Source organism: Erinaceus europaeus, chromosome 9, assembly GCF_950295315.1.
Source record: "Erinaceus europaeus chromosome 9, mEriEur2.1, whole genome shotgun sequence".
Classification (NCBI taxonomy): Eukaryota; Metazoa; Chordata; class Mammalia; order Eulipotyphla; family Erinaceidae; genus Erinaceus; species Erinaceus europaeus.
Genome location: NC_080170.1, coordinates 16182640 through 16201695, shown reverse-complemented (window position 1 = coordinate 16201695; position 19056 = coordinate 16182640). Strand labels below are relative to the sequence as shown.

The 19056-nt window shown below is 45.1% G+C and overlaps 1 protein-coding gene across 9 annotated transcripts in view; it reads right to left on the bottom strand.

The window, feature by feature from the left end:
* Positions 1-4188: 4188 nt before the first annotated feature.
* Positions 4189-19056, bottom strand: part of NLRP3 (NLR family pyrin domain containing 3) — a 49742-nt gene continuing 34874 nt past the window's right edge. For 7 of the 9 annotated variants that reach the window (XM_060197427.1, XM_060197430.1, XM_060197429.1 and 4 more), the window contains 6 exons: positions 18324-18494; positions 17582-17749; positions 15851-16021; positions 8701-8871; positions 7787-7957; positions 4189-5346 (listed from right to left, as the gene is read on the bottom strand). In XM_060197427.1, the coding sequence (XP_060053410.1) occupies positions 5247-5346; positions 7787-7957; positions 8701-8871; positions 15851-16021; positions 17582-17749; positions 18324-18494 (952 nt within the window). In that variant the 3' untranslated portion in view covers positions 4189-5246. The remainder of the gene's footprint in view (positions 5347-7786; positions 7958-8700; positions 8872-15850; positions 16022-17581; positions 17750-18323; positions 18495-19056) is intronic. The other 2 variants (XR_009551510.1, XM_060197435.1) reach the window with 2 other exon arrangements.

Sequence of the window (19056 nt, the reverse complement as noted above, 5' to 3'; positions counted from 1 at the left end):
ATAGGCATGTTATCCTTCCATTTAGCATAGGTATAATGTGATTCAGTCTGCCATCAGAAATAAACAGCATTCTAGTTATTTCTATGTGAGAATTCATTACCCGGAATCATTAATCAGCTAGTGAAGGAGGAAAACCAAGAAGATCCCAAGAGCAGAAACTCTCTATGCCACTTCTTAGCTGCATGTGGCTGGCTGTGTTGATATCATTGGGAAACCTTGAAGGGTCTCTGTCCATCTCTGCTCCCTAAGCTACCACATCTACTGGTCAAATGAACTGGAAATGAGGCTATCAGGAAGAAGAGGAGGAACATCTCCTTGCACAGCCCACCTGCCTGGGTCACCCACAGGGCAAAGCCTAAGAGCAGAATGCAGTCGACACACTCCTGCTCTCTCACCGCAGGAGGAAGTGGCTGCTGCACACACAGGCCGGGAGGCTGAAGACACTGTCTCACACTGTCTGCAAGATTCAAATGCTACTAAGAGTCCAGAGATATACTATGCTGATATACATATCAGATATAGAAATGGAAGGAGTTGTACCTGTGCTCAGTATAATTCCACTGGTCATTTTCTGCTGAACTAAGCTCCATATCTGTTGAGTATCATGATGAGACCATTTTATCAGAGTTCCCATTCATGACATAGCTGGAAACAAGAGGTCTCTTAAGACTGTATGACTAAAGACTATCACTTTGACTGAATTCACTATCAATCAAATGTTGTATTTTGGACTAAGGAGATAGTATAATGGTTGTGGAAAAAAAAAACCTTTATGCCTGAGGCTATGAGGATTCCCCTGTTCAATCCCCAGGATCATCATAAGTCAGAGATGAGCAGTGTGCCGGCAATAAATAAATACATATTGTATTTTGAGATGATTTCAGATGCATATGCAACTACACAATTAATAAAGAAATCCCAGGGACCCACTACTCAGTGTGCCCCAGTGTGTTCCAATATCACACAAGTAGTATATTGACATGGCTACACACAAGAGATACAACATTTCCATTCCATATGCAATAAGCAACCTCAAAAAATGTCCAAGCTGGCTTTTCCCAAGTTGAACATACTAGACTTTTTCCAATTCATGTCATCTAGATATGTACAACTAAGGTCAACCAAGGTCCTGTGGACCTTGGGAGAGAATATTACCATTGCCTGGAAGAATGAAGATTGTTCAGCTTTGGATCATCCCCAAAATGGCCTGTTTATTTAAGAGACACAGGCTGGGTAAACATTCAGAGGCAGAGTTCTGTCACATAAAGTTATTCCCTTCGGATCACATGTCCAAGCCCTAGGCTCCTATCCCACTCCTTTGTTTAGGATATAAACCCTTAGGTTGTCAGGGCCTGGGTGGTGGCATACCTGGTTAAGCACACATGTTATAATGCACAAAGACTCAGGTTTGAGCCCCCAGTCCCCACCTGCAAGGAGAAAGCTTTGTGACTGGTGAAGCAGGGCTGCAGGTGTCTCTCTCTCTCCCCTTTATCTCCTCCTTCTCTCTTGATTTCTGACTGTCTCTATCCAACAAATAAAGATATGTTTCTTTAAAAAAAAATTAAGCATTCAGGCTGTCCAATTTGAGCTAGATTATAAAGTGGAGTAAATTATATATATATATATGTATATATATAATTAAATTTTATTTCTCCCTCCTACTAAGCTGTATGGTGCTCACCTATTTGTTCAGTTAACCCAAGAACTCAAGAGAGGTGGGAAATTTTTCCCCAAAACTCTTATAATTTGACGTCATAAGGAACCTATCAGAAAGCTGCATGCAACTTGTTTTTCAAGGTGACAGCAGAGATGGGATCTGGGATTTCCAATAAGGCTGATCAACAAGGTAACAATTTTACTTTATTAGACTTCTGACTTCTCACCTTCTATAGAAATCTAATGCAAGCCAAGTGGTGAGAAATCTTTGCTTCTTTCTCTCTCTCCCCATCCCCTCCCCATCTCTGGGTTTAGTATTGGTAGGAGAAAATACTGGAGAGGTTACCTTCTTCTGTGGGGAGCCACATGTGCCCTCAAGGTTGCTATTGGCATGACCACAAAGTCCTTGTTCACAGACAGCCTAGCTTAAAAGTTAAGTTTCTGCTTCTTTACACCTTAGAGTCTTTGTTCATAGACAAGATAAGTTCCTGTCTCCCAATTCCACCTCCCCATGAATCACCCAGGACCTTCCAGATAAAGGCTGATTACCATGACAACACACCACTTCAACCAACAGTCCCCAGCTGCTAACTCCCCCCTTGCCCCGGCCTTAAAAACAGCATCTTTGGTGCTAATAAACAGACCTGATCAGAATCTTGACTTGTCTCATTTCTCTCGCGTGTCTCGTCCCCTTCCCTCTCCCTTCTTTCCTTGTCCTCACTCCCTCTCCTAGGTTAACCCACGTTGAAGGTTCCGCGGGACGGGACATTCTTCAGGTAATGTGTGACTATTTTGGTTTTAGTGGTTCTTCCCTTAAATTTATAGACTGGATGGGTCACAGAATGGGTTAGTTTAACACATGTCAACGGGATGGGGGGAACTGCAATGGGAGTCAGGCTGCAAAGCAAAATGTAACCCAACACCATGACACAACTCTCTTAGGTTGTAGTTTTGACATCCAGGCTGACCTGGTGCTGTTAAGACAATGAAGTATTGCCTTTTTACCATGTTGTATGCTGGGAGTAAATTTCTCTGAGTCACTGGTCAGGCTATGAAAAGACTTTTTGCCATGTCGTGACTAAATTAGAAAACATTTTCTAAGCCTGTATTTATTAATGAGAAGAGAGAGAATCATCAGTCTTACATATGTAGTATCAGGGGTTAAACTCAAGACCTCACCCTTAAAGTCCTTCTCTCTAAGCTAAACCATCTCAAAGGATGCAGAAAAACTTCTAACTTGAAAAGTTCAGAGAGCTCTCAATTTCAATGTCTGTCTTATGAGTGCCTGTGAAAAACTTCACTAAAAAGTAAATGTAAAGAAATATCTTGGCTACTCGCTTTCATCAGGGAATCTTTCATAAAGTAAAAGTGCAGAAATCAAAATTAAAATCACTGCTCAGCTCACTTCTTTTGCCCCTTGGCCAATTCTCTCACCAGTAATGGTTTGAAATTACACTGGCCACTAGGGGTCTCTTTTGTGCTTCCAGTACAGTATTTGCCTTTTAACATGTCAATTCAAAGCCATGTGATTAAAAAAAAAAAAAAATTAAAGGACACTTATTCACTTGTTATCTAAAAGCCCGCAGGAGACATCGGGACTCTAAAGAGGGCCTTCTAGAATACCATCTCAAAGGTGACTAGGGCCAATAAATGGCTCAACTGAAGATAGGAAATCATATGCTCTACCACACCCTACCCATCTTTGCTGCTATACTAAGAAAATCAAGAAGCCAAAGAAGTGACTGAGAAGACAGAAGGCATTCTTCACATATCTGAGGCCCCAACTCAGCACCTCACATGACAACATAACAGGGTAGTGCTCTGATCTCTCAATCTCTCTCTCATCAAAAATAAATAAATAAAAATCCTGGTATCTGATGGTGGAAGAGGACTTAAGTTGGGGGTGAGAGTGCTTTGCAGACAACCAAATTTCCCTGGAGGGGAAATGAGAAATTGTACCCATGTGTCAACAGCTGTACTGTAACCCATTAACCCTCCCCCCACACACACACACACAAAGAAAAAATTAAATAGGGCTGTCAAAATAGCTCATTTAGATAATGTGCTACCTTGCCAAGTACATGACTCAGATTCTAGCCCACACTGAAGGAAGTTTTGATGCTGTTCTGTGTGTGTGTGTGTGTGTGTGTGTGTGTGTGTGTGTGTGTGTGTGTGTGCGTGTGTGTGTGTGTGTGTCTCCTCTGTATTTATCTGAAAAAAGTCTGGGACCAGTAAAGTCCCAGAGAAAACCAAACAATTAAATAAATAAAATAAGAAAACTCTAAACATTAAATAGAAAGACAATCATTGCATCAGGTGAAGTCTTTCTTTTATTCAGAATCTGTTTCCTATAAGTGAAGACATTTCAACCATTAGTGTTAGGTTGTAAGAGGATGAATTCTTGAAAGGCATGAAACAATCTCTAGTTGCTTATATAAATAAGTGGCATTCCTTTTTATAATTAAGGCAAGGAAATAATGTAGCTCAATAGATGCGGCACCGGTTTGATATTCTATAAATCACCAGTCAGCAGCAATAAACATGAATATTTTATTAAAAACAAAACTGTTACAAAAATTAATAATAAATAAGTTACTATAACAAAATGGCAACATCATCATCAGTTAAAGGAGAGATGGGGGGGTGAGGATGTGGGCAAAAGCAAACAAGGAAGGAAAGAAGATTCCAGGGAGAGTTAAGAGAGAAATAGAGTGTGCTTTGTGAAATGAGTTTGTCCTGTAAGGTCACGGCAAGCATGCAGCACGGAATCTCGTCCTTTGGATAATCATTAACCTAGAAGCAGATACCCATGTTCCAGGCATCAGCAAGTGTTCCCCCAACTCCATCAGAACCATGAAATGGAGGGGAGTCTTTAGCCTGGACCCCCCATAGTCCACACCTGGATAGAAGGGCCCTCATCCCTATACTCCACACCTGAATACATCCCCACAGTCTGCATCTGGATGGTGGGGTCCTCACCCCCACAGTCCACACATGGATGGAGGAACCGTCATCCCCACCATCCACACCTGCATGGAGGGATCCTCACCCCCACAGTCCACACCTGCATGGAGGGGTCCTCACCCCCACAGTCCACATCTAGATGGAGGGGTCCTCACCCCCACCATCCACACCTAGATGGAGGGGTCCTCATCCCCACCGTCCACACCTGCATGGAGGGGTCCTCACCCCCACAGTCCACACCTGCATGGAGGGGTCCTCACCCCCCACCATCCACACCTGCATGGAGGAGTCATCACCCCCACAGTCCACACCTGCATGGAGGGGTCGAGCCTGATGGAAGGGCACACATTTCACCCATCCACACCTGAATGGTTGAGCACTCACCCCCACAGTCCACACTCAAAAGAGGGGTGCTCCTAGACACACAGCCCACAGCTGAATGTAGGGACTCTCAGTCTTCCTGTCCACATCTGGGTAAAAAGAGAACTCGCCCCACTGCCCGACGTGGTTGAAGGGACACTCAATTCCACCGCTCACGTGTGGGTGGAGGGCTGTGACACCCACTGTCTACATCTGGATGCACCTCGAGGCCAGGAGATCAGAGTCCAGCCAGCTTGTTCCCACCACTACAGAGAAGGCTCGAATATAACAGTCAGCTCCGGCTTCTCTTCTTGAAGAGCTTCTAACGCACGTGTTGTATCATGGTTGAAATACATCTCACACAACCTGCAGAGGCAAATAAGACAGTCTGGGGTTACACTCTTCAAATGAGCACTCAGCATTTGAGAAAACGCCACCTCACTAGAAAGCTGCCCTTCACCTCACTCATCTAAGTTCCGCGGTGCTTGCTGTACTCTATGCCTAATATCCTAATATCCTTCTTTCCTCCTTTCTTTCCTTCCTTCTTTGCTTTTCTTTGTTCTTGCACCAGAGGACTGCTCAACTCGGGTTTCTAATGGTACTGGGGATTGAATCTGGAACTTTGAAGCCTCAGGCATAAAAGTCTTTTAAAGTATAACTATTATGCTATCTCCCCCAGCCCTCCTGCTGTATTTCTGGCCTTCAAATCTGGACATTTTAAACACTTGTAAAACAACAACAAGTCCCCCTGTGCCTGCTACCCAGGCCCAACAATTACTCACTCCAGCCCAATCCTCTCACATGAACAGACTATCTCAAGTAGAGCATTTCGTGCATCTGTAAACACTCCACTCTATGCCCCTAAGTGAAGAGGCTTTTTCAAATGTAACCTCTATGCCACTGTCACAGCTGCAAAAGCTAACAATGGCCCCTAGATACCTGCAGAAATCTGGTCAACATTTAAATTTGCTCAACAGGGGTCAGCAAAATAGTTCACCCCAAAAGATGTCTGCACTGACCTGCCCATAACACAGGTTCAAGTCCCCCGTGTACCCTGTGGGAGTGTCAAGCCATTAGAGCAAGCTTCAGAGCCATGGTCTCTCTCTCTCTCTCTCTCTCTCGCTCTCTCTCTGAAAAAGTCACCCTACATGGTGACCCCCCCAATCACAACAAATATTACAAATAGGACTAGGGATGGCAGGGACTGCCTCATTCTCTGAAGGAAGAATGGGTCATCCACCTGAGGAAGACTGGGCCTGAAATAAGTGCAGCATATGGAAAGCAGCTATGCTCACCTCTATACCACCAACGCCTTCTATGCTAAATATGAATAGAGATGGGCCGCGAGTTAGATCACGGTGGTAAACACTTAATTACATTTACACATCTTCTTGAAGTTTGCAAACAATGTTCTGCCCTAATCCTAATTTCTTCTAGTTCTACTCTCAACTCTGACACCAGCTTTCCAGACCATATTTCTAGTCCACCCCCATGTATCAAGCTAAAGCAAAGATTACTAAGACAGAGGCTCCTGGGAACATCCCTAAAATAGACTTCCTCGCTTCCTTCCACCCAAGGTCTCTACTTACATTCTACTTTATGGTTCCTGTTTATTAAAAAATTTGCCCTGCTTTCCATCTTACTGCATTTCAGCCACTAAGTTGCAGATGCTACTATGATTCCATCCTGACCACGCTGGGCAGATGATTTCATCAGTGCTTCCTGGAACCTCACCTCCCCAAAGCCCTACCCAACTAGGGAAAGATAGAAACAGGTTGGGGATATGGATCAACATGCCAACGCCATATCCAGCAGAGAAACAATGACAGAAGTCAGAACTCCCACCTTCTGCACACCAAAAAAGAATTTTAGTTCATACTCCCAGAGGGGTAAACAATAGGGAAGTTTCCGATGGAGCACACAGGACACAGAACTCTGGTGGTAGAAACTGTATGGAATTATACCTTTATTATCTTACAATCTTGAAAATCACTAAAAAAATTTAAAAGTAATAAAAATAGGACTGGGAAGTAACTCATTTGATCGTGTGCTGCTTTGCCATATTCCCAGGTTCAAGCCTGGACCCCACTGCACTGAAGGAAACCTCTGTACTGTAGCCTGCCTCCCTCTCTCTCCCTCTCCCTCTCCCCATCCCCCTCCCTCCCCCTTCCTCCCTCTCCCTCTCCCTCTCCCTCTCTCTCCCTCCCCCTCTCCTTCTCCCTCTCATTCTCTCCCTCCCTCCTTCCCTCCTTCCCTCTATCTAAAAATAACAAAAAAACAAGAAAAAATTAAAAATAATAAATTTCCTCAACTATTTCACAATTTTTCCAATTCCATTCTATCATCAGGAGACAGATAAAGTTCACATGTCATGATTGTTTGGTTTGCTTCTCAAGTCATTAGTGAAAATTCTTACCCTCCTCTCTCCATTTCTCTCTGTCCTATCCAACAAGGACAACAATAACAACAACAATAATAATAACAACAACAACAACGATAAACAACAAGGGCAACAAAAGGGAAAAAATAGTCTTCGGGAGCAGTGGATTCCTAGTGTAGGCACGGAGCCTCAGTGATAACCCTGGAGGAAAAAAAAAAAAACTACCCTGAAGCTGAGGGCATTTGGAGGTGGGCATTGGGCCTGTAGTTCAGCTTAGATGAGGACATGCGGGTGAGCCCGGTAAGAAGTGTCAGAGTGCATGGTCTCTGTCCACCTCGCCCCCTCGGACTCCAGTGAGAACCCAGAGAGCAGGCGGAGGTGTGAAGCCCAGAGAGGTACTCAGCAGAAAGCCCCCGGGACACTCACTCCAGGTTCCTCAGGTGGCTGCCTTGCTGCCGCAGCACCTCACTCAGCAGCTTAATGCCCTGGTCCCCCAGGTTGTTGGCGCCCAGGCTGAGGGTGCGCAGGCTGTGGTGGGCCGTCAGCAGCTTGGACAGGTCCTGGCAGCAGTGGCCCGTGAGGCTGCAGCCGTCCAGCCTGTGGGAAAAGGTGGTTAGAGGACATGGAGATCATGGTGATGGGGACACACGCACGAGAGCTAGGGGTGCCCACTGGGCATGTGGAGATTCCTCTCTCTTTCCTGGAAGTGGGAATTCTTGCCTAAGACTGGGGGAGGGGGTCAAACAGCTGCTTCTGACCTACCCCCCACCCCCAGCACTGCTGCTGAACTACTTTTTTCCACCAGAGCACTGCTTAGCTCTGGCTTATGATGGTGTGGGGGATTGAACCTGTAACTTAGGAGAGCCTCAGGCATGTAAATCTGTTTGCATCACTATTACAATATCTCCCCTGCCCTTTCTTTTCTTTTGTAATATTTTTATTTTTACTGGTTAGAGACAAAAAGAAATTGAGAGAGGAATGGGAGATGCGGGGGGGAGAGAAAGACCTTCAACACTCATGAAGCTTCCCTCTTCCACGTGGAAACCTGAATGTGAACCAGGTACTTGTGCATGGTAACGTGTGCACCATCACCCAAACACCACCCCCCATAAACTTTTTTTTTTCCTAATGCTGTGTCTCCCACCAATTCTCCCTCATGTTGACAGAGACGTGGCTACCTGCACATCATCTAGGAGCAGAAAGGCCCCTGTCTGAGCTACTGCAGTGAGCCAAACCCTTAGAGGGACATGTCACTTCTCAGAAGTGATCCTGTATCAACCTCCCCCTTCTCACTCCCACTACCGTGAGCTCCCATCACCACAACAAGCCAGAGGACTCACTCCAACAACTGGAGCCTGCAGCTGGGGTGCAAGAGCCCCTCACAGAGCAGCTCGACCCCCCTGTCCTGGAGAGCATTACCCCGGAGGTACAGGTGCGTGAGGTTCTGGTTAGAGCTCAGCACAGAGGTCAAAGCTGGACAGCAGCCAGCCGTGAGGCTAGAATTCACCAACCTGTGGAGGGAACAGAGAGGAGCTGTCACTGTCAGTCTTCCCTGAAGCCTGGTCCTCCAGCAGAACCAGGGCTTTTCTGAAAAGCAAAGGCTGGGACCCAGCACCATGAGTATCTATCGCCCTAGGAGAGCGTGAATCAGCGCTGCCTCATTCTATGCAGTGCTGGGAGCTGAACCAGTCCTCTGAACCACCTCCGGAACCCAGAATTCATAATTTGGATGTGCAGCCCAGGAGGTGATGCAGTGGATAAAGCTTTCAACTCTTCAACATGAGGTCCCAAGTTCGATCCCCAGCAGCACATATGCCAGCATGGTATTCTTATTCTCTCTTTCTCTAATTTTTTAAAAAAAAAAAAAACATTTCGATTGCTGACTCTGTGGAAATAACCCAATGCTGGTAGTGCATTAGATTTGCATGTGTGAAATTAAATTCCTGATTTGATCCCCAGCACCACATATGCCAGAATGGTGCTCTAATCAATAAAGTATCTTGAGACAAATAAAAATTAAAACACAACATACCAGACTTATGGAATGAACCAAAAAGCAAATTTAAAAAGGGATATGTATGGTTATAAACATATAATCAGGAAAACTGAAAGGTCTCAAACACCTTGATAAAATTCAACGTAAGTTCATGATAAAATTTATTCAGTAAATTAATTAGGTAAGAAAAAAACATACCTCAGCATAATAAAGGCATATAGGTGGGGGCTGGGTGGGAGCACACCTGGTGGAGCACATCTGTTACAATGTGCAAGGACCTGGGTTCAAGCCCCTGATCCTCACCTTCAAGGGGAAAGCTTTGCAAGTGGTGAAGCAGTGCTGCAGGTGTCTCTTTGTCTCTCTCCCTCTCTATCTCCCCCTTCTCTCTCAGTTTGTGGCTGTCTCTATCTATTAAATAAAGATTTTTTTAAAAAATTGGGCGGGGGAGACATCATAATGGTTATGCAAACAGACTCTCATGCCTGAGGCTCCAAAGTCTCAGGTTCAATCCCCCCGCACCACCGTAAACCAGAGCTGAGCAGTGCTCTGGTCTCTCTCTCTGCATCTCTCTCAAAAAAATAAAATAAATAAAATTTAAAAAAAAGAAAAGGAGGAGGAGAAAATTTTTTTTAAAAGATTTTTAAAAAATTTAAAAAGGCATATAAGACAGAGGCACAGCTAACATTATATTCAGTGGTGAGAAGTTTAAAGATCAGGAACTAGACAATGTTGTCCACTCTTCGCCACTCCCACTGTAAAGTCCTAACCAGTGCAATCAGGCAAGGAAAAAAAGGGGGGAAGAGGGGGGAATGGAAGGAGAGGGGTGGAAGGAGGAAAAAGAAAAGGAGGGGGGAAAAGGAGGAGGAGAAGGAGACGAAGCAATAAGAGAAAAAGGAGGAGAAGTAAAAGGAGAAAGAGAAGAAAGGAGGAGAAGGAAGAAGAGGAGGAGAATTGCAAGAGAAGAAACAAAGTTATCTTCCTTTGCAGATAAGCCACCTTTTGTTTTTTCATGCCTCAGAGAAGCAGTGTTGAAGCTGTCTCTCTTCTCTATCACCCCTCCCCTTCAATTTGTTTCTATTGAAAAAGAAAAAAGGAAAAGGAAAAAATATGACCACCAGAAATGACAAATATATCATGTGGGCACTGAGCCCCACTGATAATGTTGGCGACAATTAAAAGAAAAAAAAATCAGGTGGTCCAGGAGGTGGTGCAGTGGATAAAGCATTGGATTCTCAAGCATGAGGTTCTGAGTTTGATCCCTGGAAGCACATGTACCAGAGTGATGTCTGGTTCTTTCTCTCTCTCCTCTAATTGTTCTCATAAATAAATAAATAAGATTTTTTTAATCAGCACATATAAACCAGTAGTGTATCTATACACTAACAAAAAATGATATTTATAGCAGCATGAGAAACAATAAAACACACAGGAATAAGTTTCATGAAGGTGTTAAAGAACTCTGCACTAGAAACTACAGGACAATGATGAAAGAAATTTGAGAAAAACACAAATAAAAGGAAAGATAAACCACATTCATGAATTAGAAGGATTAATATTATTAAAGCCATCTGTAGGTTCTATCAAAGTTGCAATCATATTTTTTGTTTTGCAAAAGTAGAAAAAAAATCTATCCTGATACTCAAATGGAACCATAAAAGACCCTAAGAAACCCACTCAGTACTAAGTTAAAGAATAAAACAGAATGGGGGCCCCATGGTGGTGCACCTGGTTGAGCACACACATTATAGTGTGCAAGGACCCAGGTTCAAGCCCCCAGCTCCCACCTGCAGGGGGAAAGCTTCATGAGTGGTGAAGCAAAGCTGCAGGTGTCTCTCTTTCTCTCCTCTCTATCACACCCTTCCCTCTCGATTTCTGGCTGTTTCTATCCAATAAATAAATAAACATAATAAAAATTTTTTAAAATAAAACAGGATATATCACTCTTCCTATTTCCAAATTAAAAGAATCAAAACAGGCACACATACACCAATGGAAAAGAACTGAGAACTCAGAAATAAGAATGTGGTCAACTAGTACTGGGCAAAGGAATCAATATTCCATGGAGAAAAAAGAATTTCTTGAAATAAGTGGTGCTGAAAGAAAAACCAATATTCATAGACAAAGAATGAAAAGTGGATCCCTACTTTATATCACCTACAAAAGAAGCAATTCAAAGTGGATTGAAAACTGGCATGTAAACCTGAAACCATGAAGTTCCTAAAAGAGAGGGGGGAAAGCTCCTTAACATAAGTCTTAGGAATGATTATTTTAAGATAAGATGTCTAAAGCACAAGCAAGAAAATAAAAAAAGACAAATAGGACTAAATCAAACAAAAGCTTTCATGTGACAAAAAAAAAAAAGTGATCAATAAAATGAAAAAGCAACCTACAGAGTGAGAGAGAATATTTGCAAACCACATATCTTATAAAGGGTTACTGATCAATGGTGTTTATGTACACTCCTAGCAAAATGTAGACATATAAATCAGTAGCTAATTAATATGAGAGGGGGAAATCAATTGTATGTCTCAAAGTTTCTCAAAAGACAAACTGAATCTTTTTAATATATAGGCTATGTATTTGATATGCGGACTCTCTCAAAAGCCTAGACCAAGTAGATTAGAAGCTTCCAATAGCACAGCTATATACAAGATACTGGGTACTGTCCAGCAAACCATAACAAAGGGACTTTTCAAAGTTAACCCAATTAACAAATAATGTGATGATAATATTAACTATTGAGTGTCTTTTTGAACCCTAAGACAGCAGGAACCTCACATCTTCACTATAGAGCCCCTACTTCCCCCAGTCCTGGAACCCTTGGATAGGGCCCACTTTCCCGTATGCATCTCCCAATCCAAACCAAATAACATTGCATCTGCCGATCACAACCTAACCAAAGCAACGATTGCTACCTCAACATGCTTCACCTCAGAATGTATCCAGAGACTTCACGTGTGGAATGACAACCCTTCAGCTTCATTACTCGGGTGAGACCTTTCCTTTAATAGTACACTCTAATTTCATCTCAGGTAGTTCACTTTCTAACAAAGTCCCATAACCTAGATATACACCAGTTTCTGTGAGAGAGAGCTTATGTGCACACGTATCCATAAACTACTGCAAAATATATACCTGAAAGCAGGACTACACTAGAGTTTGCAGTGAGTACCTCCCTAACACTTCCTCTCCACTATTCCAAGCTTGGGATCCATGATTGCTCAACAAATTGTTTGGCTTCATATGTTAACTCTGTTTTCAATCACCAGGTTCCAGATGCCACCAGGATGCCGGCTAGGCTTCCCTGGATTGAAGACCCCACCAATATGTCCTGGAGCTCAGCTTCCCCAGAGTCACACCCTACTAGGGAAAGAGAGAGGCAGACTGGGGGTATGGACCGATCAGTCAACGCCCATGTTCAGCGGGGAAGCAATTACAGAAGCCAGACCTTCTACCTTCTGCATCCCTCAACGACCCTGGGTCCATGCTCCCAGAGGGATAGAGAATGGGAAAGCTATCAGGGGAGGGGGTGGGTTATGGGGATTGGGTGTTGGGAATTGTGTGGAGTTGTACCCCTCCTACCTTATGCTTTTGTTCACTAATCCTTTCTTAAATAAAAAATTAAAAAAAAAAAAAGGGTTACTGATCAAAATATATGAAGAACTCATAAACTCAATAGTTAAATAACAAAAAAGATCCAATTAACTAACAATGGGCAAAATGTTTGAATCGACATTTACCCAAAGAAGAGCATAAGGAACATAAGGGGATAGATAGCCTCACAAATCATTGAGGTTTCGCCAATCAAAAGTAGAATGAAATATCATCCCACACCTACTAGTAAAACGATCAGCAAAAAGACAGGAGACCAAGGGGCCAGGCAATGGTGCACCCTGTTGAGCATATGTGTTACAATGTGCAAGGACCAGGGTTCAAGTCCTCAGCAGGGGGAATCCTCATGAGAGGTGAAGCAGGGATGCAGATGTCTTTCTCTTCCTCTCTACCTTCCCCTTCCTTCTCAATTTCTCTGTCTTTATCCAATAAATAAATACATTTTAAAAAAAAGTGGGGCTGGGTGCACATGTTACAAGAACCCGGGTTCGAGCCCCTGGTCCCCACCTACAGGCGGAAAGCTTTGCAATGGTGAAGCAGGGCTGCAGGTGTCTCTCTGTCTCTCTCCCTCTCTATAAACCCCTTCCCTCTTGATTTCTGACTGTCTCTATCCAATAAACAAATAAAGACCTTTTTTTTTAATTATAGTTGTTTTCAGAAAAGGGGGGGAGACAAAAAGGTACCGGAGAAGATATCCTAATCCACTGTGAAGAATGTAAATTGGTGCAGACACCATTAAAACAAAAACAGCATAGAAGTTCCTTAAAAAAGTAAAAGCAGAACTATCATATGATCCAGTAATTTCACTTCTTGGTATTTATTCAAAGGAAGTGAAATGGTTATCTTGAAGAGATATCATGTTCATCACAGTACTACTGTGTGCTGAGGTGGATGGGTGAAAGTCCATAGATCACAAACTGTCTGAAAATCTCTTCTCTCCCACTAGGATCAGAAGAAAGAGTGAAAGAGAAAGTCGGTGTTGAAAGCACCAGATTACAGGAAGGGAAGTCCAGGCTGGACACAGAGAAGAGGAAGTTTTAAAATGAGCAGGGAAAGACTGAGCAAGTATCTCCCCGGAAAAGAGTTTCATGGAAATGATGAACAGAATCAAACGCAACAGACATCAGACTGAGCAAGTATCTCCCCGGAAAAGAGTTTCATGGAAATGATGAACAGAATTAAACGCAACAGACATCAGCTAAGATGAGGACAGGGGATTGGTAAAGAGACACTAGGGTCATTCCACCCACTCTGAGCTTGACTATTCCTGCCCCCCCCCCCCAACTCTTCCTGATTCAAAGCTGCCTTTCCCCTGACTCCTCCCATGGCTCCTCCTCCCATCACTTCAGGCCCCATTTCTGGCTCCTCCCCAACCCTCCCACTGCTGTTGGCCTCACTTTTTCTCCTGTCCCCTCTTCAATTCCTGAGAGGCCACCTTGGACTCCAAGAAAGAAGGCAGGCTACCAGTATTGTTTTGTAAGTTTTGTTTTGGCTACTGTCTATGGTGGTCCCCACCCCCCAGTGACAATGTTTGTTCCTGTCAGCACCACATCTGAGCCCCCAGGTGTACCTGGGAAATTGAAGGGCAATGTTGGGAAGCATTCTAGAACATTCATTCCTATCTGCTGCAGAATGCCAACGTGAGGGTGAAATTCAGTGTGTCTACCAAAAGTATAAGGGAATCCCAGGCTCCCAACGGGACAGGGAAGCTGAGTCTTGATGGGGACAGGCTCAGAGCCAGTCCTCCCCTGGGAGAGCAAGGTTGAGAGAGAAGGAGCAAAGCCAAGGGCCAGTGGAGGCTCAGATACAAAGACCCAGAGGGTGTTACTTTCTCTGGGGAACTGAGATAGGCAGCAGCAGAGCTCTGAGGAACAAGACAAAGACCAGTGGGGGGGGGGGGGGAGGGATATAGAGGAGGGGAGGAGGGATGTCCTCCCTCACAGTGGCCACAGGGCAGCAGTGACACCTGTACTTGGGGAGTGTTCACACATAAAACAGAGAGGGACCATCCATGTGATGGTCACCCCCAGGAACCATCCATATGACCAGATGTAGCAACCATGGGTGCCACTCAAGTGAACATTCTGGAAGTGAGTATCTCAGTGGGGAGCGGGGCTGCACAGCCCTTAAGAGTCCTTTCAACTCTGTGGGTGCCCATCTTGACCTCCATAAGCTAGGACCTCACAGCAGTGACTCAAAGTGCTTCAGACCCTCTAAATATCTCCTGTGTGCTCTGCTCTCAACTCTATGTCATTAATGGTCTTTAGTTTTGTTTTGTTTTGTTTTGTTTTTGCCCCCAGGGTTATCGTTGGGGCTCAGTGCCTGCACTACAAATCCACTGCTCCTAGAAGCCATTTTTCCCCCTTTGTTGCCCTTCTTGTTTATCATTGTCACTGTTATTATTGTTGTTGTTTTGTTGCTGTCATTGTTGTATTAAACAGTAGACAGAGAAATTGAGAGAGGAGGGGAAGATAGAGAGGGGGAAAGAAAGATAGACACCGGAAGACCTACTTCACTGCTTGTGAAGTGACCCCACTACAGGTGGGTGGCCGGGGGCTTGAACTGGGATTCCTGCGCTGGTTCTTACACTTTGCACCATGTACACTTAACCCACTGTGCTACCGCTCAGCCCCCTCATTAATGGTCTTTAGAGCAGACTCTGTTCATATTTTCTATTTATTTACTTAGGAGGAAGAGGATAGAGAACCAGAGCCTCAGTCTAGCATGCGTGATACCAGGGATCCAACTAGGGACCTCATGCTTGAGGGTACAAAGCTCAATGCACTGTATCACCTCCCTGGGCTGCCATATTCTTTTAAAACACCCCTCCTCCCACCCCCAAATAAGGCTGTTTTTTCTGCTCAGAGTCCACCAAGACTTACCCCAGTTTCTGCAGCTTACACTCTGGCTGCTTAACTTTTTCACATAAAATCCTGACTCCTACATCTCCCAGGTTGTTGTCCCCCAGGTAGAGTCGGGTCAGGGACTGGCTGTTGCTCAGCACAGACGCGATGTCCTCACAGCATGCTGACGTGAGGCTACAGCTGACCAACCTTCCACCATAGAGAAAGAGAAAGTTACAGCTAGCTCCCACCTGGGCTTGGCCCATTGCCCACACCCCCAGCCCAACCCCACATGGAAACAGTCCTCCACATTGGGGTCAGGTGGTAGCACAGCTGGTTAAGTGCAGAAAGACCTGGGTTCAAGCCTCTGGTCCCTCCCTACAGGGAGAAAACTTCACAAGTAGTGAAGTAGGACTGCAGGTGTCTCCCTATCTCTCTCCCTATCTATCTCCCCCTCCCTTCTCAATTTCTCTCTATCTGGTAATTAATTAATTAATTAATTAAAACAGTCCTCCAAGTTCAACAGTAACTTCTTGTTGCCTTTTCTGTACCATGTGCTGGTCAGTGAACAATCCTCGCTCCCCTCCACTCCCACCCCTAAACCCCCTTCCTTTCCCATACCATCTTCCCCACTCCCTACATTGATTTTCACTGTGGCAAAGTTCATGGGACACAATTTACCATCCTGTTGAGTGGCATTAAGTGAATTCACAGGGTTCCACACTCATCACCACCATCCATCTCCAGAACGTCTTCATCTTCTCCACACTGAAACTCTGTCCTCATTAAACACTGTTCCCCACTCTCTGCCCTCCTGCCCCAGACGCTCATCACTCCCATTTCTGGTGTTTATGAACTTGACTGTTGTGGACACTTTGTATAACCAAACTCATTCCTTATTTACACTTTGGAGTCTGGCTTATTTTACTTAGTATAATATGTCCTCAAAGTTCAGAGATGTTGCAGCAATTGCCAGAATACCCTTTAAGGCCGTGTATGTGTGTGTGTGTCTGTGTGTGTTTGTGTGTCTGTGTGTGTGTGTCAGTGTGTGTATGTGTCAGTGTGTGTGTGTCTGTGTGTGTGTCTGTGTGTATGTGTCTGTCTGTCTCTGTGTGTGTGTGTGTCTGTGTCTGTGTGTGTGTGTCTGTGTGTATCTGTGTCTGTATGTGTCTGTGTCTGTCTATGTGTGTGTGTCTGTGTGTGTGTGTCTGTGTGTGTGTGTCTATATGTATGTGTGTGTGTGTGTGTGTGTCTGTCTCTCTCTGTGTGTGTGTCTGCCTGTGTGTGTGTGTGTCTGTGTGTGTGTCTGTGTGTGTGTGTCTGTGTGTGTGTGTACACCATATTTCTTTAACCCACTTGTCCAATGCTGGATAATTGGGTTGTTACCACCCTTGGGTTAGTGAGCATAATGATGCTCTAGACCTGGTGTGCAAGCACATCTTTGAGGCCCTGGTTGTCACTAACAGCGACAATCTGTTGGGCTGCTGCTCCCCTAGGGTCTGCATTGCAGTGTGAAACCAAGAGTCTGCCATCACTTCCCAAATTCTTCGAAAGCAAGGCATGACACTGACTGTGTCTTCTCAGCTGGAGAAGCACCTGGGTGGCAGGTGTGATTTCTTTGCTTGTTTCAGTTCCCTTTGGGGCCAGTCTCTGCTCCTCCCACGCCAATGTTGACAGTGTTGGCTATCATAGAGGTCAAAGGCTTCCTCCCCGCACCAGAGCCACAGCTCTGTGAAGCCCCACCTTCACACACTGCTCAACTCAACTCACCAGAGCTTCTTCAAGCTGCTGAAGAAGTGCTGCAGCCCCATACACAGAAATCTCACTCCCTTGTTGCCCAGAGTGTTGTGACTCAGGTCCAGCTCCACCAGCTTGCTGTGGCCTTTCAGGACTGAGATGTCAAAGCAGCAGCGGTCAGTGAGGCCACACCGGCCCAGCCTGGGTAGAGCAAAGCACAGCAGTCAGAGGCCTGTGGCACCTGGCAGGGGCTCTGTTCTCACATGTGCTGTGGGGACTGGGGATGGGGGGATGGCGGTTGTGATGCCACATTTCTGTGGGAATCCCATCCTCTGGGGGACTCCAGAATGCAGCCCCAGACACACAGCAGTCTAAGCACATGGCCAGACAATGTCCCTTGCACAAAGGACTCTCAGTTCACAAATGCACGAATGGGAGTTCCTGTTTTGCCAGTGGAAAGGGAGAGAACGCCCAGGCTCCACCTCCTCCTCACCTGCTCCTTCCTGGCAGGCGAAGTTCCATCAGACGCACCCGTTCTCGCTAAGAACATGCTGTCTCCTCTCTTGTTCTGCTGCCCCCCTGATGCTTAGATCCAGTCCCCTACCCACACTAAGGAGCAAACTGGACACATAACAGGTGTACATGCCTGCACAACACATGTGTGTGGACACACAAGCAGCTTGTACATAGAGGCAAACATAGATGCCCAGGCATACAGGAATGCAGGCAAGAACACACGTGGAAAATGCACGCATATGCACCCCCACATTCTCACCACAATCGCCGGATGCTACAGGCAGGGTCCTGAAGCGTTTCACACAACACCTTCATCCCAGGATCCCCCAGAGTGTTGTCACTGAGGTCCAGCTCGGTGAGACTCTGGTTAGCATTCAGGACAGAGAAGATGCCCCAGCACACGCTGGGAATGAGGAAGTTGCTCTTCAACCTAGAGAGCAGAGACAGATGAGGAGAGAAAGATCTCCCAGAAGAGGCTCAGAGTCACAGGGCCAGACTGTCTATCAAGCAACAAAGGGACAGGAAATGGCCTGGTCCTTGATCACCACATCATCCCATTCCTTCCAGACAGAGTCAGTCTGCTCTCCTTAGCGTTTTCTGCCCTCTGTTCCTGGGGTGGCCCCTGGGCCATTTTAATCCCTTGGGTTGGACTGAGGGAAGAAGGGCATTGAAGCCCCTGTGAGTCACAGACAGGCACTCTAAGTCTGTGCACATCCTCTGCTTCATTCTCCTCTTCCTTGTGACACCTGACACTGGTGATCTGCTATGCCTGGCTATTGATGCACTCGCTGTCTTTTTCTTTTTTCCTTCCTTTCATAGCTCCAGGCCAATTTGTCAGGTGGAAAGAGAGAGATAAGGGTGGGGGTAGATAACATAATGGTTGTGCAAAGAGATTCTCATGCCTGAGGCTCCAGTGTCCCAAGTTCAATCCCCCATACCACCATAAACCAGAGCTGAGTAGTGCTCTAGTACAAAAAATAAATAAATAAATA